General features: G+C 41.9%; 1 protein-coding gene across 4 annotated transcripts in view; it reads right to left on the minus strand.

Moving 5' to 3' along the window:
• Window positions 1-1,135: 1,135 nt before the first annotated feature.
• ADGRD1 (adhesion G protein-coupled receptor D1) overlaps window positions 1,136-24,065 on the minus strand; it is a 332,179-nt gene continuing 309,249 nt past the window's right edge. For 3 of the 4 annotated variants that reach the window (XM_006120531.5, XM_075898421.2, XM_075898422.2), the window contains 4 exons: window positions 12,351-12,477; window positions 11,469-11,510; window positions 7,661-7,753; window positions 1,136-5,184 (listed from right to left, as the gene is read on the minus strand). In XM_006120531.5, the coding sequence (XP_006120593.3) occupies window positions 5,089-5,184; window positions 7,661-7,753; window positions 11,469-11,510; window positions 12,351-12,477 (358 nt within the window). In that variant the 3' untranslated portion in view covers window positions 1,136-5,088. The remainder of the gene's footprint in view (window positions 5,185-7,660; window positions 7,754-11,468; window positions 11,511-12,350; window positions 12,478-24,065) is intronic. The other variant, XM_006120532.5, reaches the window with a different exon arrangement.

Below are 24,065 nucleotides of genomic sequence, written 5' to 3' on the forward strand. Positions count from 1 at the left end.
ACACAGCAGATTGAAAGGTTGGGAAGGATGTGTCTTTCAGGCCCCTCAGTGGTTTACAGGTGCTCCCGCTCACTGCAGGGTGTAGTGGAAGGTAAATTTGTAAGGAAATGGAATGGGAGATTGTGGAGGAAAAAGAGATGGTTGGTCACTTCATTTAATGATTTCCCCTCTTGCATCACTTGAGCCAGCTGTAATTCCTAGAAATAAAAATATGTTGTAGGGATGTGGGTGTAAGCACCCAAGATGCAGAGACACTCAGGAGCATCCCCTCATTAGGGATGCTTCCCAGAGTCAGAATGTAAATTGTCATTAAATATTAATGGATGCTCCTTGCCTTAATCTCTTCCTGGTCTGTTGCTTTATTCACTCACCCCTATAGACAGACATGTGCATTGGGAGAGAGGCTAAGTGATTCCACATCCTGTGTGGAGGGTGGAGGGGGAAGACAAAGGTATGAATATAGGATGGGAGGCTTACAAGTGTAATTGACGGGCCAAGAGCTTGTGTCCAGCCAGTGATGTGCAGGGCATGTTCCTGCATTTCTCATAGATCTCTGACAGGTGGCACAGTATCCTGAGTCCTGCACCTTCTGAGTGGTCACTGTCACCACCCACTGAGCAGTTTCATACTTCTGGAGATCTCTCCCTTTGTGGCTTTCACTATGGCTGGTGACATTCTACCCTAATATGACAAACCAGAATGCTATTTGTCACACCTGTTGTCTGAATAAGAGCAATTACAACAAAGACTATCCATGATATTGATGGTATCCAGTCATCCAAACATAACCTACAATGTGGAGGCCAATGGCCAAATAGAAATCAGCTCTGACTCAGCTGTTACAATGACCATGTTAAAGGAATAATCCTTAAGTGGCAGCCTCAGCAAATAGGCTCCTTTCTTAAGATTAAGGAACAATATTCCCCAGTATATTCTGTGGATATAAAGTTTAAAATAAATCTCTTGCAAACATAATATCTTGGTCCCACTAGGCTATGTGCTGTGAATTCTTCAGGGAGACTTCTCTGAATAAGGACTGATATGCTTAAGAACAGTTTTGGTACTTCCCTATGAAACTACTTATTTCCACTGTTCTTTAACCCCATAAATAAATGGAACAAACAGAAAATCTCATTAGAAAATTAAGATGTATTATTTTATTTTAGAAAACACATTTAATTATTACTTACTTGTAAAGTTATTCTTGGTACATGATCTATTTTAAAACTCACAACTCAATGAATTAAGATTTCATACCATTGAGAAAATGATGCTATCCAGAAGAAATACTGCAAAAGCTGCCATATACATGCCCATAAATAAACTGCATGATTTTCATGCTTTAAAAGACAGAGGATAAAAAGAGGGGTTTTGGAAGATTCATTTCAAGCATTCCTATTTCAGTACATTTTCTGCATTCAGTAAAACTGTGAAAAATACATAGAATAAAACAAGATGAATAGACTTAGGTGGGGAAGAACAAAGCTTACAATATGCTGGTGGGTTTTTTTTCCCAATGTATCAGAAACTAAAGAAGCAAACAAAAGAAACTCCATTCCCAAACTAAAACATTAATAGTAATACAGTGTTCTAACACCTAAACTCACATGACATAACCAAGATATATTACTTAATGTTCAAAATACACAGTTAAAGCACGGACACAGGTTATTTACTGCAAACATTTTTGTAGTATCTAGATCTCAATACATATGGTATAATAAATGTTCACTCCTTATATAATCGATCTATGTCGTATTTCATTGTGTTAAAAAAATCATGTTCATGATTCATTGAGTCTATTGATATATTTTGGAGACTATGTTTACCTGGATAAAAAAATAGACTTAACCCTTTGAAGTAGATAGTGTTATACTGTATGTAAAGTGATCTTTTGAAATGGATCTATGATAATCATTGCTACAGACACTAACTTGGGTGACTGCTATACATTTAGCATAGAAGTACAATTTAAAGTGAGAAAAGAACACAGTGGAAATTATAAATAATTAAAAATACAGATTAAAAACCCCTGTATTTCCTATGACTCATTCACAACATCACTTTTTCTACAATATAATGATTAAAGGAGAAGTTGCTTAATAGGGTTATATTCTATATCCATGGTCACAGCTTTTTGGTAAATGTGCTCCAGTATCAAAAATATGTTTAAATATTTTATCAGCACACAGACACTTTGACCTCTGTTATCACAGTATTATTCTGTTACAACAACCTGCTTCCATATATTCTAATCACTCTTCTGATTGTATCTTTTGAAGCAGGACTTCTCTTTTCACAAGTTGTATTTTCATAGTTGTAACAATTATTCCAATGCTCAAAGGGCCAAAAATAATGCACAAACCTAAACAAAAAGCCAATAGGCAGATACAGCCTCTTCAATATTTAGCTTTCTTCTTTCCCTTCTTTTACAGTTAGGGCACATTAGGAAATTATTTTGAAATAACTTATAAATAATAACTCCCAAAATAACTATTTCAATATTGTGTGTCCACACTACAGGGAAACCTCAAAATTAGTCTAAGGCAGGCTCCTTCTATGTGGATGTGCTACCTTGCTAACAGCCCCAGGAAGCTCTGGGGAGTGATTACTTTGAATGACTCTGGGGAATAGTTATTTTGAAATAGCAGGAATGGAGCATCCATACTATCACTATTTCAAAATAACTGTTTCGAAATAAGCATTATTCCTCATGGAGAGCAGGAGTTATTATTTCAAAATAACCAGCCCCTCATTTTGAAATAATGGGGTTGATTGCTTGTTATTTAGAAATAAGGGGAGTTATTTAAAAATTACTCCCAAGTATAGACCAGGTCTTAGATGTCAACAAAGCAGAATTATTCTGCTCAAAGGATTAGAATTAACAAATAATTGTATTTACTAGTGTTTATTACAAACAAAGTGGGCTAAATTCTACTCTGTTTTGCATGGTTAAATCTGCAATAAACTTAAATTAATGCAATAACTGCAGAATCTCATTCACTTTTAGTTAGGGAACAAATCCCAGTCCCCAGAAAGCAATGGTAAAATTTCCACTACTTCAGTAGGAGGTGGTCATTGATTTCTGTGGATCACTACTTGGCCTTAACAGTGGACAGTACAATCATTAAGTGTGGAAAGATACTTTGAAAATGCTGTGTCAAATCTTCAGCCCCCTACAGCTAGTAGCACAAAGTTTTGTGAAAGCAAGTACAAATCTCCAGAGAGTTTGTCTACTAAAAGGGAATCCTTGGGTGAGATAGGGGCAGCATCTGGGAGGAGAGGCATTAGAGATATGAAAAGGAGAAAGGAGAGGTGACAGGAATTTTATTTTTGACCTGTGAAGCCTGAGCTGCTGGAATGTTCCCTTTGAAATCACTGTTGCTTAGAAGACAGAACAAGGTGAATGTTTTTGAGGCTAAATGAGTCCCTGATCAGCCTCAGGATAACAGGGACACATCACTGGCAAAAGCCACCTTTTCTTCTCTTCCCAGCTCCTACGTGGGTGGGCACAGCAATAGCATAGCTGAGAATCTGCCTCTAATGTGCCCAGACTACCTTCATAAGTGAATTACCCACTGATACAGTCTACAAGAAGCAGGAAGTCATCACTCCAATGAAAAATGAGAGTCCTCCGCCTCCACCAATGTTCTCGCCCCACACACCACTTCTGGAGAGCCAGGAGTGGCTGAGACAGCATGGTGAGGGAGTCTCTGGGATGGGAGGCTGGGACCTTCTGCAGCCATGTAGCAGGGAAAGGGGGGGGAGGCCTGCTCTGGCAGTTGAGGGCAGGAATGGGACCTGCCACATGTCGGGGGTGGGGGGACATGTTTGCTCTGGTGGCCGGGAATGTGTGTATTAATAAATTGGGTGCCATGGTGGCACACATCCAAACCACTGCTCATGACTTCAATATTAGTGCACCAGCCAAAACAAATTCTGCTCATGGTTGGAAAATTTTAGAGGGAACACTGCCCTCCTTCCCCCATTAAGATGCTTCCTATATTTGTATTAGAAGCAAAAACTGCTGAATGCTGAGTAGAATTTAAAACACAAAAGACTGTCTGAAGATCTGCTTAAAATATGTCTGTAGATACCAATACACAGATCCATCTTCAGTCTTGCTACCTTCACAGTATGTTGTTAGAATTCAGTGTCTTTTTCTGGCCACTAAAAGGAGAAGGTAAGTCACAGTGTGGGGGTTGATTTCCAGAAACTATTGGTCAACTCCATTTGTGAAATGTGTGTGATGGTCCATTGTTACTTCTATCTGAAACACTGAGACAACTAGCTTCTGTTACATTTTGTCAGCATACACAAATCACCATTTAAATGAAACTGATATTGTGGACTGGAACAGAGCAGTCAGAGGCATATATATATATATATATATTACAGACATGGAAAAAGGAATATTTAAAGTTAGCAGTCTCTTTGTGTGTGTGAATGTATGTTTGTGATATGTATAGACTCACATTGTTTATGTATGTATAGAATAATGTATATCTGCTTCACTGGTCCCAAGTCAATAGCATGGGCTGAATGGCTGGAATTTTTTCATAGTTCCTTAAGACCTGGCTTTCTTACAGTGTTCCAATCAAATGCCTATTGGAAGTATGTGGTGTTATACGCTTCATCGGGATAATTGAATTATTTAAGGCATTAAATGTAAACAGAGTGCACAATTAAACAAGAACTGGAAGCATTTCAAAACAAGAAGCATTTCATCTGCAGCGCATTGAAGTGCATTTTTCCTGTAATACATTACCTTTAGATTTAGATAGCATTAGCCTTCCCATTACAAGTGTTGTCATTTTTACTGACAAAACCATCCAGTGTACAGTAGTGTTAGTTATTTAGCAGCTATTTCTAATAGCAAAGTGGTAGATAGTGTTACACACTGGAAAGGAGGCAGATAAGGGCAGACTTGTATGTACTTGGCAAAGCAATGTGACAGTTTCCAAATTATTATGCAGTGATTAGAGGAGCAGTTCCTACTGGCATTAACAGAGAGACAATACCACTGGGTGCCGTATTAGAGGTCCTGAAGAGTATGGCTTGATTTTCAGAGAGAAGTTGGTTCTAGTGTCAGACTGCTGATAAATCAATCTGATTGGCTGAATTGGTACTCTTGTCCCAGGTGTTTAGCTTTGTAGGAGTGGCACCTGGCCTATTCCCAGTCATCTGAAAAACAATATACAGTAGTATTAAAACTAGATTTACCCTTTTGGTAAATTGTATTGATTGGAGAACATGAAAACCTGAAAGCATCAATCTAGACTCCACATTCCCTCATACTCTTGAGAGCACAAGCCATAAAGGAGACATTTAACATGTATTGTCAGGTATTACTAAGTGATCATTGCCAATTACTTCAAAAGCTGTCATTTTTAATATACAGTTTCTTATCAAATAAATTGATTTTGCCTCAAGGTAACTTAAGCCTTCCTTGAGTGTATATGTATGTGTGTGTGTGAGTGGGGTAAGGGGAATGCATACATACATGTTGATTTGCTTATATAAATGTTTATTCGAGAGATTCAAATGTAAAGAAGGTTGGAAATTGTCTGCTGGAACAGTTCTGCATCAGAAAATTCCAATTCATCAAAAGCAAAATGTTTCATGCAAACCTGTCACTTTTGACAAGTCTCTTGCTGGGTCACCTGCAGAACTCAGCCTGTCAGGCAGATCTCAGATCTCTCCCAGCCACTATGCCCAGCTGCTTGATAGAGCAGCTGAAGGGCTGCCTATTAGTAGACACTCCTGGGTTTCCAGGATTTGCATCTCCAGGATAGTCTTGTTATGTGGAATGTCCCGAGGGTTGTGGATGCCACAGCTTCCAGACTCCTATGCCAGTTGGCTGTCTGGACTGACTGACTTCTGCAGCCCAGGGAGCCAAGTGGTCTGGGAAATCAGCTGGCACTGAAACCCAATATCCAGGCTCTAGCTGGGGCACTAAGAGCTTCCATATGCTCCACCACAAAGAGGGGAGTCTGGAAGTTCTAGGATAGGCTTCAGGAATTGTGGTTCCAAGGTAAAGCTGCCAGGCTGACTGGCCTTAGAGCTTCCATAATCTTGAGACAGACAGCTCCTAGGTCTGCCCAAATCTCAGGGAATTTGGCTCACAAAATTGTGGGAGTTGGTCATTGGAGAGTCCTGCTGGCCCAGGAGCCTAAAAGCCCTGGGTCCTATTAGTCCCTTGCTTCGGGAATTGCATAGTAGGACTGCTTGAAGTCAGAAATCATAGAAGACTTGACAGCTGACAGCTGAAAATGACCTGATCAAAACATTTCCATTTGATAAAAAAAATTCAAAACTATTGAAATAGCCAAATTAGCCAAGAAACAATAATTCTGACTTTTGACAGCTCTACCTCCAACTAAAAGTTATGGTCTTCAGAGGAACTCAATAGTGAGACCAGCTACAATCTTAAAGGACCCAGTACAAAGCTCATTGGAATCAATGGAGAGATTCTCATTGAATTCAATAGGCTTTGGATCAGGCCCCAAATCTGTGACATTTTGTTGTATCAGAGAACAGAATTTAGCCCACTGCTTTCAGAATATCTCCTAGAGTTACAACACAACACTTGTCCATCACAACTGGCTATAGAACAAGCTGTAGACACAGAGGTAAGTAACTCTGCTGTCCCCCATCATCTTTCTTTCCACAAGATTATTGTAGAGCTGGACAACATTTTCAGCTAAAACTTTTTTTTCCGCCAAAAAAATGCAGATTTTCATATAATGAAACATTTTGCCCGAATTTGTGTCAATTTGGACAAACCGTTTCAGACTAAACAAACAAAGAAAGATTTATGCGTGTTAAAACAAACCATTGTTACATTTTGAACATGAAATGTTTCAATTTTCAAGGCTACACAAAGCTGTGTAGGAGAGGTTGGTATTATTCGCATAGTCTAGTGATTAGGGTACTCACCAAGGATCTGGGAGACATGAGTTTGTAACCTGGGACAGGAGCACAGACTGCAACCCAGGTCACCCTCTTCCCAAGTATGTGTCCCTAACCATCATGCTAGTCTCGGATGGACCTCTGTGTCTCTATTGGCTGGACTGAGGGGGCAGTTATCAATCCAGAGGGGTTCAATTTATCACATCTGTAATAAACCAACTGCTGATCCCTCTCCCATTGACTCCCCTACTCCACCTGAATAAAAAAGTCAAGGCGAGTTGACAGGGGAGTGTCTTCAGTCAACACACTTCAGTGAAAACACCATGGTAAGTAGATGTATGTACATTGACTTCAGCTACATTATTCATATAGCTGAAGTTGTGTAACTTAGATTCAATCTCCTTCAGCAGTGAAGACCAGTTCTTCAGCTCTTTTGTTAAATCCTATGTCTTTTGGTCTCTGGTTTTGTGAATCCAGCCCTTCAATTTCTTTGCTTGTGTTAAAAAATGTTAAAAATAAAATCATTTCAGGCTAAACAAAATGTGTTTTAGAGCCCAAATAAAGTTTTTCTATTATTTTCACTTTAGTAAAAAAAATTTTAAAATGTTTTTACTTCAGTTTGACCAAACCAAACCACTCTTGATTTTTTTCAGAACTGCCAGTGAACATATTAGCTAGTTCACAGTTTTGCTCTACAGCCCTAGAGCCCATACAAAAGGATAAAAATGGCACTTATGGGAGTACTTACAATATCAGAATTGAAGGGTTTCACATTGATGTTGCGACTTGAACTGCTTGTGAGGGACCACACCTTTGTTTTGTGTTTAAAGGCGGCTCTAACCTTTGGAAAGAGGCATTAGAAGGTTGTCAGAAGATGATGATCCTAATCTGGTTATATTTATTCCTCAAGTACAAACTATTATCTTTATCTTATAAGTTAATGAGAGTTCATATACAAATAACATTATGAAATATTTGTCGTTCTACTGTGTAGTAGTAGTAACATCGCAGGGTTCCATTTTATTGTTTATCAAGAGGCACATTTATCAGATTAGAACATTTTATAAGTAAAAATATAAACTCAAATTGTATCAACTACATCTTTGCACCCTACACCGAATACTGAGCAATTCCAAAGGAACTGCTCTACCAGGAGCCAGCAATTGCTCTAGCCTCCATGTGCACCCCAGAAGCACAAGGTCTGCCAGGGATCTTCTAGTTTCTATGTGAGTCACCAAATTTATAGCTGGGCCCTGCAGCGCTGACACTGCACAGACACACCCATTTCTCTCTAATGGGATGAGGGGATCTGGCATGCAGAATTTCTCCTCCAGAACCCCTCCCTGAAAGTTTTTCCCTAACAGGCGATGATCCAAGCCATTACTGTCATTTCTAAACTGCTAGCCCTGCAAATTCAAATAGTCAAGTAACTCCATCAACTTCTATATGCCTGCACAGGTGTCTGTGGGAAAGGAGCTATTTCAAAATAGCTACAGAGGATCATCCACACTACTTCTATTCTGAAATAGTTATTTCAGAATAGGCATTATTCCTCATGGAATGAGGTATACAAAAGCTGGAATAACCCATCCATTATTTCAAATTTATTTCGAAATAATGGAATTGCTTTGTAGATGCTCACATAGTTATTTCAAAATAACTGAGTTGTGTAAATGCACCCCCTTGTGACAATACAAGCTCACATTCTCAAACAAGCCTCCCTGAAGTCCTTGCCTTTAATTTGGCACTTGATTGTCTGATCACATTTACAGGTGGCAGGCAACAGAATACTCAGAACCTTAGCTACAGACATATATATATGAACTACATAATGCTTTTCAGTATAAATCAGCTCATTTCTGGATGGATCAAATAAAACTGCACAACCCAGAAATGTGATGATTGCTGTATGTCAGTTTATTATGCTTCTTAGTTTAGAAGGTGGGGACAAAACAATTACACGTGATTCTTAAATCCTCATAGAGGGGCAATACCAGTATCTCCATTTTAGAACTGGGGAAAAGGAGGCACAGAATACGGAAGTGACTTGCCCATGGGCACCCAGACAGGGAGTGGCAGAGTCAAGACTAGCACGTAGGTCTCCTGATTCCTAGCCCAGTGCTCATGTCTCTAAGCCATGTTGGTGCCTGCAAATTAGAATCTAGCATGATTTACAAAATACTTATTGTTAAACCCTAGTGGAGAAAAACCAGGAAAATTAACTATAGCAGTGGCCTGTCAATCTGTGAGACTTAGTAAATCATGAGAGAATTAATTATCACTGTGTTGATCTGGTACCTTTTGAAGTCAGTGGCAGTTTTGCCCTTCTGAAAGCAGAAGGGAGCCAACTGTTGAGGATTAAAAAAAAAAACCATTCTTATTTTCCTGACATGTACAATTAAAACTGGCATAAGGTGCTCTGTGTATTTGTAGTTCCTCTGGTGTTTTATATGTGCCTTTTTATATTTCTCTTATATGCTATAATTGTTGTTTATATTCTCCTCCCACTTTTGTTGTTGTCCTCCTTTTTACTTTGAAAAACAAAACAAAACAAAAAATAATTGTGGGTAAAAAATTGTACTTTGCTCTGTCATTGCATAATCCTCAGAGAATCAAACGTACAGCCATATTTTACAGTATTTCCTCAAACAGATCTTATGCATTGCTTGTAAAATCCTGTATCTCTACTTTACCCTTCTACTTCAAAATACTGCTAGTGGTTTTGCTTTCCTTTGAGAAGGAAAGAATTTTTTAAAGTGTTTTTGGAAGGTGTCTTTTAAGTAGAGCACCTCATAGAAACAGTACAGTGGAGCTAATGAGAAATATTCCTCAAAAGGCGGTTGTTCATTCCTGTGGTTTGCCAGAAATTCAGACTCTGAAGTACCTAGTGCCTCTAAAATCATCCGGAGGAGTATATGAATTCCCTTCCTTAGTAAAGAAAAAAGAAGGTATCAAGTCAGATATAAATATCTAGGTGCTGGGTTCTTTTATTTGGGAGTCAGATGGTTCATGGAAAGATAAGTCTGTGATCACAGGGAACAACAGATTATTTAAATATTTTTCCTTCTTACTTCTTACCAGCCCTCGTAGCTTTACACATTTATGCCACTTTCTGTTCCCACTGCTGCTACATAATTCAGTACGTGACTCTAACAGTATGAACTTCCTGGGGCAGAGGGTTTGATTACATTCAACAATGGTCATGATGATGGTGCTCTGCAAGTACCTGATTATTGCAAGCACCATGTCCTCCGTGCTCTTCTGCTGGTAGAGAAGGCCAGTAACAGTGCAGAACTGGAGCAGTTCCAATATGTATGTGTATCATGGAGGGAAGAGGAATGGTCAGTAGTATGTATATGTGTATATGCTGGGCGGGGGACGGAGGGGCAATAGTCATGCCAGGACCCTGACCAAGGTGGGAGGGGGGTCCTGCACACTCCAGGAAGGGGTGGGACTGGGGCAGCCAGATCTCAGAGCGGCTTGGTGTGCACTGCACTGGCCCCGACTCTTCTACAATGTGGAACTCCTGCAGCAATTTAAAGGGCCAAGTCTGCAGCTGCCACTCATCCTTTGGTAACAGCAGCAGTGGCGGGGAGCCTCAGGCACTTTTGAATAGCTGGTTGCCCCTTTTCCTCCTGCTGTTGGCAGTCCTGATGCTGAGCCATTGGTCAAAACCACCACATGGTATTGGCAGCAGCTCCCATCATTGCCATTGATTTACAGTAACAATGTCATATTACTGGGCTTTTAGTGGTCAGTGTCCAGGAAGAGGGAAGCATTCTGGCTGATCTGGTCCTTGTAGAGATTCCCTGTACAAAGCCCATTTATCTGGCTAAAGCTTTGTCTCTAAAAAAAATCCATCCAGTGACACAGCCCTTAAATGAAAACACCCCCCCCCCCCCTTTAATCCACTGTAAAAATCTGAGTATCCTGCCAAGAAATGTTCTTGGGACACGTTCTACTCTGGTTTCTCATTAAGAAAGGGACGAGTGAGTTCTAAAAGTTTGTTTTGCTGAGATTAATATTTATTTCCCCCTCTGCATCTTCAGACATGTTGTCCATAGAGTGTTAGTGGCAATCCCTGATGAAGCAATACTTTTCCACTTGAATTCTGACCTGTGATCAGCTATCAGGAAAATGCTCTTCAGGTTAAATGTGCTAAATAACATACATTTCTACAAAGTGGGGTCAGGTGTGGGCAGGAGTCCTCTGAGTCATAAAATCACAGAGAGTTTCGTGTTTTTTCCACAAACTTACAAATATCAGTGACAAGGGAAGTGCCCTTAATGGGTTAATTCTCTGTTTGGTTTACATCTGTAGTACTGGAGAGTTTTTTTTAACTGTCTTCCTGAAAATCTCATAAAATGTAATGACAGTGACAACGTACAAAAAATACACATTGCTAAGCAACTATGACTGAGGAATAAAGGGCAGCAGTACTTAAGGCAACAGCATGAAACAAGGGCTTCCTAAACATATCAAAGCTTATTTTCAATCTTTGTATCATCCTATCAGTATTTTAGCATCATTGGTTGTTTATTGTGGGGGTATCATACCTCTGAATTCAGAAGACAGTGAAACAGGAAGATGAAAAATCCCTAAAATAAAATACAGAGAAGGATAATATTACAATTATGTGAAATATTGTACTACGTGTCGTACAGTCAGAGATTTAAAGCATAATTGAGTCAAATTCTTCCCTAACTTATTCATTTACAACACCAGTTAAAGCATTAGGCTACTAGTCAACATTTTTCCATCTAAAACCTTTATTTTATTTTTAAGAAATGTGTGTTTTTAACACAATTTTGACAGAAAGTGTCTGCCTCCAAATTCTCTGTCGAACTCCTTTGTGAGATGACCACAAAAATCACACATGCAGTTTTTAACTCTGTAATTCAGGAAAGGAAGCTTAAACATACCCTTAACTGTATGGATGTAATCAAGCACCTGCTTATAGTTAAGCAGGGTTTTAAATCCTTTCCTAACTAAGGATGCTTTGCTTTCAGGGCCCTTTTACTTTGCCCTCCTGTCACAACTGCAGTACACGCATCACTGAGCCTCTTTCCTATTAACCTTTGTCAAATGCAACCCATGTATCCTATTGCTTAATTTACTAAGATCTACCCAGCCACCTAGTACTGTCTTATCTGGCTCCTTGTGGATCACAGACTCTTAATTTTACTTTACAAACTGAAAATTTTTAGCAGTGCTTCCACTGTAATATCTAGTCCTTGATGTTTCACTTAATTGCTCAGTATGTTCAGCATGCAAAGACTGGAGTACTAGCACTGATTATATGGTCTTATGAAATAAAGGGAAATGGAAGATCAGAAAAATGTGCACAACTGGAAACATTGCTGCAGATCTGTAAGTTGCAAGTTTGCAGTGATCTACAGCTCATGTTTGAGCCTTCAGAGCCAGCACTATGTACTTACTTGCATAGAATTGAATATTGCAAACATGTACTGAAATACTAGTGCATGATCATTAACAGCTAAAACTCCAAAGATCCATGAACTTCCCAAGATAGGTAACAACACAGCAACTGCCTTAGCTGTCAACCTGAAAGACAAAGTAAGGAAAAAACATTTAACAGAATTGCTAGGCAAACAATGTGTTCCTAACACATTGGAGGGGAAATTTTGTATCAATTATTTCTTGATACACAAGTGATGCAAAAATAATAAAAAAAATTTGCCAAGGGACTGTTGCTTAAATATACTGATATAGTATAAATGATTAGCCACATTCGCATTTGATCACTGAAAAAAATAGGACATATTTATGTTCACAGCACATAAAATTTCATCAATATTGTTTTCATAAGTATTTGATGAAAGAGCATTTGTTGCACTTGAATAATAGAGTAATATCTTCAATTTAGAGAGTGCTTTCCTCTCCAAGGATCCAAAAGTGCCTTACAGACTATAGGCAACTGAAGCCTGCTGAATTAAAGGGGACAAGTCATGTAAAGTCTTCATCCACCTATACATAAAGGCTGTGTCTACACAGGCATCAATTTCCGGAAATGCTTAAAACGGAATACTATTCTGTTTTCAGTTTTTCCAGAAAAGCGCGTCTTCGTTGGCAGGCTGCTTTTCTGGAAAAGCCCTTTTTCCGGAAAAGCATCTGTGGCCAATGTAGACGCGCTTTTCCGGAAAAGAGCCCCGATTGCCATTTTCGCAATCGGGGCTTTTTTCTGGAAAAGACTACTGGGCTGTCTACACTGGCCCTTTTCTGGAACAGTGTTCCGGAATAAGAACTTATGCCTGAGCGGCAGCAGAATAGTTTTTCTGGAATAGCGGCTGTGTGACGGACCACCGCAGGTCCGCACTAGAACGGGGGCCGCCGGCGCCCCCTGGAGGCCGTCGGACGGGCCAGCAGGCAGCCCCGCGAGCAGGGGAAAGCGGGCCAGGGGGGAAGCCCCGCCGGGGGAGGGGCGGCTAACTCCCCGGCGGGAAAGGAGAAGCCGGGGACGGCCCCAGCCGAGGGGCGAGGAGCCCGAACAGCGCACCGCTCGGCCAGAGCCGCGCAGAGCCAACGTCAGGCCAGGACGCCCCGGCCGTGACGTCAGCGGACGCCAGGACACCCGGGGGGGCGGAACGGGCGTCCCCGACGTCATCACCCGGGCCGTTTGAAAAGCGGCCCAGTGGAGCAGGACTAGGCGGCACTCAGGGGAGCTGCCGCCACCACCGTCGCCCCAGCTGCCAAGGGGACCCCCCCCCCGCATTGGAGGAGACGAGGGAACGACCCCGAATCCCCACGACAGCCACAGGACGAGACCGACGCCTCGGGCAGGGTAAGTGACTGCGGGACCCCCGCCGACAGGGCGGAGGGTAGCGGGGAGTGGAAGCAGCCCGGGGCGGGGGCCTTCTGGCGCCCGTGGACAGGTGCGTTACGGGGATAAACCCCACCTGTCGTGGGAAGAACGTCTACTTCGTTCTCCCCCCACTTAGGGCCCCGGGCTGGGACCCGGTGGAGAGGGCGGGCCCGGGTCCCCCACGTTTCCCCTCCCTACCACGACACCCCAACCCACGCAACCCCGCGGGGGGTGACTAGAAAAAGGGGCGAAGACCCTTTTATTTCGACTGCCCCGACGGGGACCTGACCGACAGACAGGCCGCCGGGGGCGGCACCGCCTCCTCGCCTAGACACCCGGGCAGACTGGTACCCCGGGATTGCCCCAGAGGAAGCGGAACCACGAGTTCGCTGATCCCCGGTCCGGACTCGCGGCCGGGTGATCGCACTCGAACGGCTAGACGGTGGGTCCGCTGAACCCCCTTGCCCTGCTGGGAGGGGGCGTTCGCACCCACACAAGCCGTCACAGGCTGATTTTGTACAGTAGAGCATCGTTGCTTTTCTGGAAATTCAAGGGCCAGTGTAGACAGCTCGCAACTTATTCCGGAAAAGCAGTTGATTTTCCGGAATAAGTGGCCCAGTGTAGACACAGCCAAATAGAGAGGATTGATGGTCCAGTAGTCAAGGTTAGCCAGCAAATGTGGGTTCAGTTCCAAGTATCACCAGAGACTTCCTGTGTAACCTTGGGCAAGTTGCTTAGTCTGTCTGTCCTGGGTCCTCAAAAGCATTTAACTACTAACTTCTATGGAAATGAAATGTCTAAAATACTTTTCAGGCCTTTGCATTTCAGTTCCTCAGCTGTAAAATGGAGACAACAGCATTTCTCAACCTTGCAGATTTTGTGAGGATCAGTTTATTAATGATTGTGAAGCATTCAGCTACTATGGAATGGGGGCTTATGGGAACCATATTATTATTATTTATTAGCAGTACTATAGTGCCATAAAACCTTGCTAATTATCTTACACAGTTATCTACTCTCCAAAAGTTTCTTTTTCAGTGCACTGTTTTCTCTGCTCCCTTGAAGGATATTGACTCTCAGCAATGAATTACACTAAAAAAAATTCATGTATGCATATTAAAAACCATCCTTATTGGAGCAGCAGGTCTCAGAATACTGAGCACGAAGTACCTAGTCTAAGTATGAAAACAATGAGAACAACTCAATCTATTTGCATTCAGTTAAAACAACATACAACTTTACAGTTAACTTTATTTCTACATTCTGAAAGTTAGCCTGAGCTGGAGTGAAGCCAGGTGGCCTATGAATATTGTGCAGAGAAACTCAATCACAATCCACTTTTTTCTAGCAAAAGATTAGTGGCAACATGTCTGGGCCAACCAGCAAGTATACAGCAAGGACTTACTTGCTCAGAACTATCATGGAAGTTATTGAGGGAAATTCCTCCATGGGCACAAAACCAATTAGCCAACTGGCCCCTATACAGTTCTATTATACAAAGTGGAAGTATGTAAAATCCTGAAAGGTATCAAGGACCAAATGCTGCCTTCCATTAGTAAGGGAAGCAATACAAGTGGAACAAGGGTGGGGAAAATGGAAGTAAAGAAAAAGAGATGACTCCTTCCCTGCACTGCCTAGATCCTACAAAATGTACATGACCCCAAGTCTCCAAACAGGTGAGTAATCCAATTCCTAGTAGGCGCTGCACTTACATATGTCTAAAACTAAGCACACACATACCTCTTATTGAGGTCAATGGGATTTAAGCACATGCTTAAAGTCAAACTCTTTACCCAACTGGGCTACATCTAGACTGCATCCTTTTTTCGTAAAAGGGATATAAATTAGACGTAACGCAATTGCTAATGAAGCGGGGATTTAAATCTCCCCTGCTTCATTAGCATAAAAATGGCTGCCGCTTTTTTTCGGTACAAAGCTTTGCCGGAAAAAAGCGCCAGTCTAGACGTGGATCTTTTGTAAAATAAAGCCTTTTCCAAAAGATCCCTTATTCTGTAATTTTTACGGAAAAGGGATGCAGTCTAGACGTAGCCCTGCGGTGTGGGGAAGTTGGGGATCACTAGGTCAGCATGGGGATATAATGAGGGATGGAGCGAGCAGATTGCTAGTAGGAAATCCATGCAAAAGATGGTGCCTGAAACAATATCAACTTCCTCTTTGGTGGGACCAAGTTTAGGTGCAGTAGAGAAGAGCTTACAGCTGTATACCTTTTGCTAGGGCAAAGCTCTGTGATGATTACTGAAAACAATAGGAGAAAAAATGAAGCTCCACTGTAGCATAACTCAATGGAAAAAGCTTTTTAAATAGTGAGAGCCAAGTCAGTTTTCTCTGACACAAGTAAGCAAAATATTTTGTCTTTTATTAAAAGAATATGTAGCAACACTGTGTGGGGTCAAAGGCTGCTGGAAAATATGGGTCAGAAAAGAAAGCCTGGATTTCTTAAAATTTATGTACTACTGAGAATCTTGGTGTCCTTGGCCACAAATATTTCAGAACAATTCAATTTGATTCTGCAAAGGGCTTGTCATCCAGGAACTGAAGAAATACAATAAACCCTGAGGTCTATTATTCACTTACAATATACATTTCAAACAATATGGTCTTGAGAGCAACTTGATCAATGTAGCAGAATTATTTCATGTTGCAAGGGTATTTTTTCCAAGGCTAAAGTCCTTCACTTCAACAGCAACACAGGAAATATTTTTCACTGAAACATTTCCAAGGACATAGATTCTGCAATGGGCTCTTCTGCAAAAGCAAACAAAAAACACACATTCCCCCACACCCCAGACTGAGCCCCACTGACTTCAATGGGGATCTTCTTGCATAGGACTCATTACAGAAGAAGGACTATAGCAAATGGCTACGTCTAGACTGGCATGATTTTCCACAAATGCTTTTAACGGAAAAGTTTTCCGTTAAAAGCATTTGCGGAAAAGAGCGTCTAGATTGGCACAGACGCTTTTCCGCAAAAGCACTTTTTGCGGAAAAGCATCCATGCCAATCTAGACGCACTTTTGCGCAAAAAAGCCCCAATCGCCATTTTCGCGATTGGGGCTTTTTTGCGCAAAACAAATCTGGGCTGTCTACACTGTCCCTTTTGCCCGAATGGGAGCAGCATAGTATTTCCGCAAGAAACACTGATTTCTTACATGAGATCGTCAGTGTTCTTGCGGAAATTCAAGAGCCCAGTGTAGACAGCTGGGAAGTTTTTCCACAAAAGAAGCTGCTTTTGTGGAAAAACTTGCCAGTCTAGACACATCCCTCATGTATAAAGTGGTATCTAGGCATTTAGATATCATGACATTTTAGAGCTCTCATCTAATTCGATATAGGTAATCATGTTCCATTATGAATCCATCACTCTTCCCCTTCTGCTGTCATACACACCCAATTTTATGAAATTTGCTTTTGGGAATCAACTTGTCCTTGACTGGCTTCTTCTGAAAGGAGAGTTTAATGTTTAAGTTTGAGCAAAATGACTCCAGCCATATGTCAATACACTTTTCCCATTGCAAAAATATTCTAAACACACTATCCAAACAATGCTTTAGTAAAATGGAAAGACATAAAATTGAAACGTGGGTTAGATGTTATTTTCACTCAGGCTTAGTCACTTTAGACTAGAATTATGGGATGTAGGTGCCAAATGATATAAATAGTCATGTTGTGTGATATACCAAAAGCAGATTAGGTGCCTAACTCCCACTGACAGTCAACAGGAGTTAAGTGCTTAATTCAATCAGGAGATCTTATAAATCTCTGTTAGTAATCAGTCTACTTCTAAAGGCCTTTTATTTGTTTCTAAAGGGTTTTGATTTAACAAATTTGTGACCTTTTAAAGACTGAGCTCTGACCATGGGCAGTAGGAAAACATATGATAGGAGATGAACACTAACTAGAGATGCACTTTGTATAAGTACATCTTTTTAAGTGCACATCCATTTAAACTGGGTGCTGTTTCAGATCAGTACAAGGTCTGTGTGCCACTTACATGCTATTTAAGACCTATTTTTTTTAAGCAGTGCACTGATCTTTTGCCAGCTTATGGCACTGATGAATTTCACTATGTGAATGATTAGTTCAAGGAATTATTAGCATCACTCACCAATCAAGGAGCTTGACAGTAGTTTTTTTCTTGTCCTTTTTTATTTTCTTTCCTCTGCTCTCACTTCTCCAAACTTTATTCATTTCATCTTTGACCCCCTCCCCCATATATATATAGGAAATTAAAAGCAAAAAGCTGCCGTAAGCAACAAGGTCAAAAAAATCAGAATATGCAACAAATATGAGTTAATTCCACAGCACTGCAGATATGTTCTTATTTTTTATTCCTGTTTTTCTGGCTACGAGAATGGCTTAGGAGACTAGCCCTAATCATTCATACCATACAACACAGCCAGATACCAGTTGCTTTTGGCACCATAACTGGTGTTTTAATGTTCAGGTTGAACAACCTTAAGACTATGTCTATATTATGAGCTTTGCCAGAAGAGACAATGCAAATGAAGCACAAATTAGCATTTTCTTGCATTTCATTTCCATAATCTCTTGCAATCCGTTTTTGTGCAAGGGGTTTTTTTGTGCAAAAACAAGCAGTGTAGATGTTTCCTTTTTGCACAAAAACTCCTTTTTGTACAAGAACCTTATGCCTCCCCGGGGTTTTTGCGCAAAAAGGAAACGTTCATGCTGCTTGTTTATGTGCAAAAATCTCTTGCACAAAAACAAATCGGAAGAGATTATGCAAATGAAGCAAGAGAAAATGCTAGTCCGTGCTTCATTTGCATTGCCTCTTCTGGCAAAGCTCGTAATTTAGACATAGCCTAAGAGTGAGTCAACATGATCCTGGGATGATGTAATACAGAATGTTATACTTCCCACCAAGAACAGTCCAGGTAAGGAACAAGGTTTAGCGGCACAGCTTGGGAAGGGTTATACCGACTATTTTCCCATGTGCATAGCAGATCACTACTCCCTTTGGCTAGTTCAAATACAGAGTCTTGTTCAAGGCTGGAGGGGGAATACAGGACATGATGGGGGAGGTTGGCTATAGTCAAGCTGCATGGCAGCACAGCCTTGCAGCTGCTTAATCAGCTCTGCCTAGCCAGGCAGCTCCGTGCTAGGAGTCCTGAGCCTCTGAGTGAGTAGGGCTGATTAAACAGGCTGTGCCACATCTTAGAAGGAACCTTGGCAGAGCCGTCCTTAGGATTTATGATGCCTTTGCGGGATTATTAAACTGGTGCCCCTATGGCTGACTTGCTTTTCCACCCCCTCCTCCTCTCCTTCCCTTCCCAGAGACCCCAGCAGCCAATCCCCTCCCTCAGACTGTGCTGCAGGCAGCACACTCAGCCCTCTCTAGGACCCATTCCTGCTGTTACATGTGTAACCTTTCTGCCAGGTAGGTCTGGCAGCAACCTGGGCCGGGTTCAATATCTAGGGCTATGTCGACACTGGTGGGTTATTGCGCAAGAACGGCTGTTCTTCTGGAAAGCGTCCACACTGCCTGCCTGCTCTTGCACAAGGAAATTTGCAGTAGGGCGTGGTAAGAGAGAGCTTCTTGTGCAAGAGCTAGGCTCTTTTTTAACAGGTGTAAGCTCTCTTGCACAGGAGCTCTTGTGCAAGAGGGCAGTGTGGATGCTCAGCAGGGATTGCTTGTGCAGGAAAGCCCTATGGCTAAAATGGCTAGATAAGGGTAGGCTAGATAAATGTCTGTCAGGGATGGTCTAGACAGTATTTGGTCCTGCCACGGGGGCAGGGGACTGGACTCGATGACCTCTCGAGGTCCCTTCCAGTCCTAGTATTGTATTTTCTATGGCCATTTTAAGCATAGGGGCTTCTTGCGCAAGAAATTCACGTTGCTTGTCTACACTGGCCTCTTCTGGAAGAGCTCTTGCACAAGAGTGCTTATTCCTCCTGGGGAGAGGAATAACTCTTCCGGAAGAAGCCCTGTTTTCCAACGCAGTACTGTAAATTTACTTCTGGAAGAACGCTCGTGCAGTGTAGACAGCTGGCAAGTTTTTGCAGAAGAATAGCTGTTCTTGTGCAAGAAGCTACCAGTGTAGACGTTGCCCAGTAGTCCGCTGGCCGCTCCCACCAGCCACTCCACTGGCTGCAATGGGTCTGGCTCCCAGCCAAACCAGTGATTTCAGCTCTTACTGATTTCAACTCTTTAGCCAACCCCTACGCTGGCAAAAGATTCCAGCTTCCACTGGACTAACAAAAAGACTCCTCATGGAGTCTGCTTTAGGTCTGTCCTTAAAACAAAGCGGGAAAGGGGCAGGTTAAGCCAGTCTTTCAGCTCCCACCCAGCAGACATGAAGCAGGCTGACTCAGCCCTCAAGCTCTTTCCACCCCAACTCAGTTCATTCAACTCTGGCAGGGGGGAGGCTTGTTCCTTGGAGACCTCTTACAATGATGGTGTCTCTGCTGCAAGCACTGGTGTCATGTTTTACAGTTCCCACATTTAAGGGTAGCATGGTTTGTGACACCCACAACAGCCCCAAATTAGTTAAAATAAACCACATTCCATTCCAATACTGATCCTCCATCAGCCCTGGCTGCATTGGGTTTACATAGCCACACCTCGGATTCCTTCCCCCTCCTGGCATGAGCTGTATTTACATATCAACAGTTAGCAGTTAATTATCTTGCAGAGCTAAACAATTGGGCTGTGTCTATACTGCATCCCTTTTTCATAAAAGGGATGCAAATTAGACACATCGCAATTGGAAATGAAGCAGGGATTTAAATCCCCCGCTTCATTTGCATAAACATGGCTGCCACTTTTTTCCGGCTTGGACCTTTGCCGGAGAAAAGCGCCAGTCTAGATGCGGATCTTTCGGAAAATAAAGCCTTTTCCAAAAGATCCCTTATTCCTTATTTTAAGAGGAATAAAGGATCTTTCAGAAAAGGCTTTATTTTCCGAAAGATCCGCATCTAGACTGGCACTTTTTTCCGGCAAAGCTCCAAGCTGGAAAAAGCGGCAGCCATTTTTATGCTAATGAAGCAGGGGGGATTCAAATACCCGCTTCATTTGCAATTGCGATGTGTCTAATTTGCATCTCTTTTACGGAAAAGGGATGCAGTCTAGACACAGCCTTGGAGTGAGCATACCCACGCCCAGGGCAACTCTCCTTTTAGCTGGCTGACAGCAAGCAGTAGTTTAGCCCCTGCTTACACATGTTCCACTGCTTCCGTCAGTCCCGGCAGAGTGGTGCCCCAGAAATACTGGTGCCCTAGGCAACTGCCTATTCTGCCTATGCCTAAGGATGGCCCTGAACCTTGGTCTTAGGGAATCAGGTCAGCACCAGTGGTATTCACAAAATCTCCACTTAGCTGATGCGAGACGCAGTCAGAGCCTAGGTTCATGCAGCACCTAACTTTCTGCAAAGTTCCTCAGATGCCCATGTTTCTGCCTCTGCACATGAGCACTCCAGCCCTTCGGCAGGTGCTCAGATGCTTTACCCTAGTGTTATGAATGCACCAGGAAGGCAGGTGTTCTTCTGCCTAACCCTACAGGCAAGCTATGAGCATCAGAATATCTCAGTGAAGCAATTAGGGCACTCACCTGAACACTGGCAAATACCTATTCAAATCCCTTCTCCTCAGGCAGAGGAGGACTTGAACCTGTCATCGCCACATTTCAGTGAGTGCCCCAACTACTGGGCTACAAGGTATGGGGGACAGTCCCCATTCTTGCAAGACGTGCTATAGACAACTAATCCCAGACAAGGGTTTGGAGCTGAAAATTCCAAGCAGAGAGCAGTGCCTCTCAGTAGCCTAGATTTAAAAAGAGGGGTAGAGCTAAAGACACTCTTTTCTTTGACATCTCAGCATTGTCTATCTTAGCTCCACAGCCACCTAGCCTGCTTGCTTTTGTGAACCCCATTTTGAGGAATCTATCTCTCCGCACTCATTGTAAAGGAAGCCCAAGCATATGAACCCAAATGATTTTCTAGAAGCAGAAACATTAGGTGTAGCCATGCTAAGTATCATTACTTGGTAAATCTAACCCATAACCTCTTCTTGCTCCCTATGCTTATAGTAGACATGTGGGTGGTAGCATAAGGGAAGAACTTACTCGCCCTTAGACCTCTCTGCATGGTCACATTCTCAGCTGGGATGCGCTGTTCCATCGAATTTTAGAAGCCATGTAAGGGTTTATTGCTCATACAAGCTGATAAAAGTTGAATCACTACTGCAGTCTAGCTGTGTTAAACTGTCTTTGTTTCTAGCATCCACATGTGTGTTGACCAGCCCTGCACTGAATTGATTGGGAGCAAGACAAAACTGGCACGAAAGGGCAATTTGCTCTTGTCCTTTTTACTTGCTTTTTCAATTTTCTTTTAAGAATATGTGCCACTTTCCCCTTCATTAACAAGTGACTTCTGGAACCTGCAGAGCTATTTTTGTTCTGATTACATTTTTATATTCAGCCTTTGGAATATTATTGTTTATGCATAGTGTATCTATCAGCCTGTCCTGCTGCTAGGAATTGTTTCTCACCATATCAAAATGATAACAATCTGTCTGAACAGACTGCAAGAAAGCACAAACTGTACTAAGCACTGTTCAGCAATAGATGCTTTGCTGTGGGTTGATTTAATTCCTATGCAAACCAAAAGAATGGCTTCGTCTTCTTTAAAGATCATACACAAATGAATCTGCACAGCATATGGACATTGTGATACAACTGGCTCCTTCAAATCAATGGAGTTTCTTTAGAGAAGATGCTAGTAGGTGTGCAAAATCTAATCACTGGTCCTTGATTCTGGTTCTGTATGAATTCTGCAAATCAGGGCCCACACACACTGAAAAAAACCTCAACCCCATCCTTTTAAACTGTTATGGACTTGCTACTACCATTCTGGTCTCTCCCTTCACACATTTGTGACTGCTATTGTGAGTATATCTTTCTATCAATCCCTCACTCAGACTTTCTGTCTAAATGACTCTCCATCTCTTTAAATTTTCATCTAAAAACCCCAAAATCTTGTCTCCTTTGACTACTCCTCTGAGGGTACATTTACACCACAATACTGGATACTGGTGTTTCTCGAAACAGCTATCCCATGTCTTCACAGGAAGGCTGTTATTTCAGGCTCGCTATTCTGATGTCCCTATAAGCCTCATTCCAGAAGGAGTAAGGGACGTTTTGGAAAAACTGGTTATTTTGAAATTTGGTGTGGAGACAGCACCAAATGATGAAATAAGCTATTTCAAAATAAGATAAAAATAGCTCAAATTGTGTGTCTTATTTTGAGTTACGGTGCAGTGTAGATGCACCCTTAAAAACCATTCCTATAATCCTTGGCTACATCTAGACTGGCATGATTTTCCGCAAATGCTTTTGACGGAAAAGTTTTCCTTTAAAAGCATTTGTGGAAAAGAGCGCCTAGATTGGCACGGACGCTTTTCCGCAAAAGCACTTTTTGCGGAAAGGCATCTGTGCAATCTAGATGCGCTTTTGCGCAAAAAAGCCCTGATCGCCATTTTTGCGATCGGTGCTTTTTTGTGCAAAACAAATCTGAGCTGTCTACACTGGCCCTTTTGCGCAAAAGCTTTGCACAAAAGGACTTTTGCCCAAATGGGAGCAGCATAGAATTTCTGCAAGAAGCACTGATTTCAGACAGTAGGAAGTCAGTGTTCTTACGGAAATTCAAGCGGCCAGTGTAGACAGCTGGGAAGTTTTTCCGCAAAATCATCTGCTTTTGCGGAAAAACTTGCCAGTCTGGACACAGCCCCAAGGAAAAAAATCTTACTCACTGAGTCATCCCACTCAAGTCTGCATTTTTTCTTTGATTCCTCTTTAGAGGTCAACTTTGCACAGCATCAGATTCTTGCATAGGAAATGTCAGCTCTTCAGCTTGTTTTAAATGGTGTAGCTCTAACAAACTCAATGCACCAAGGTACCCAGACATTGCCAGCAGAAATCCTGGTTCCAAATTCTAGTCAAGAGGAATGTGGTAGGAAGATTCAATAGCGGTATAATCTGTTCTAGCTCCATTGTTGGCAAGATGAGCAAAAAGTATAGGTGCTCGTTCCTGCGGGATATCATTTCAATCAAAGACAGAATATGAAATAAGTATTCCATCTTGTTGCTATTAAATTCAATGGGATGTTTGCCAAGGAACAGAGCTGGACCTCATCATTTTATTGTATTTGCAGTTGCTCTGGAATAATCTTACTCACTAAAGCTTTCTTCTTTGCCTTATTTATTTTTTTCCTCTTTCCTATTGCTCTGAGAATGCTGCCCATATTACACACTGTTGATAGAACTAGCAGCCTCTAGGAAGAAACTTCACTCTTCACA

The sequence above is a fragment of the Pelodiscus sinensis genome, chromosome Z (genome assembly GCF_052426305.1).
Source record: "Pelodiscus sinensis isolate ZL-2025 chromosome Z, ASM5242630v1, whole genome shotgun sequence".
Classification (NCBI taxonomy): domain Eukaryota; kingdom Metazoa; phylum Chordata; order Testudines; family Trionychidae; genus Pelodiscus; species Pelodiscus sinensis.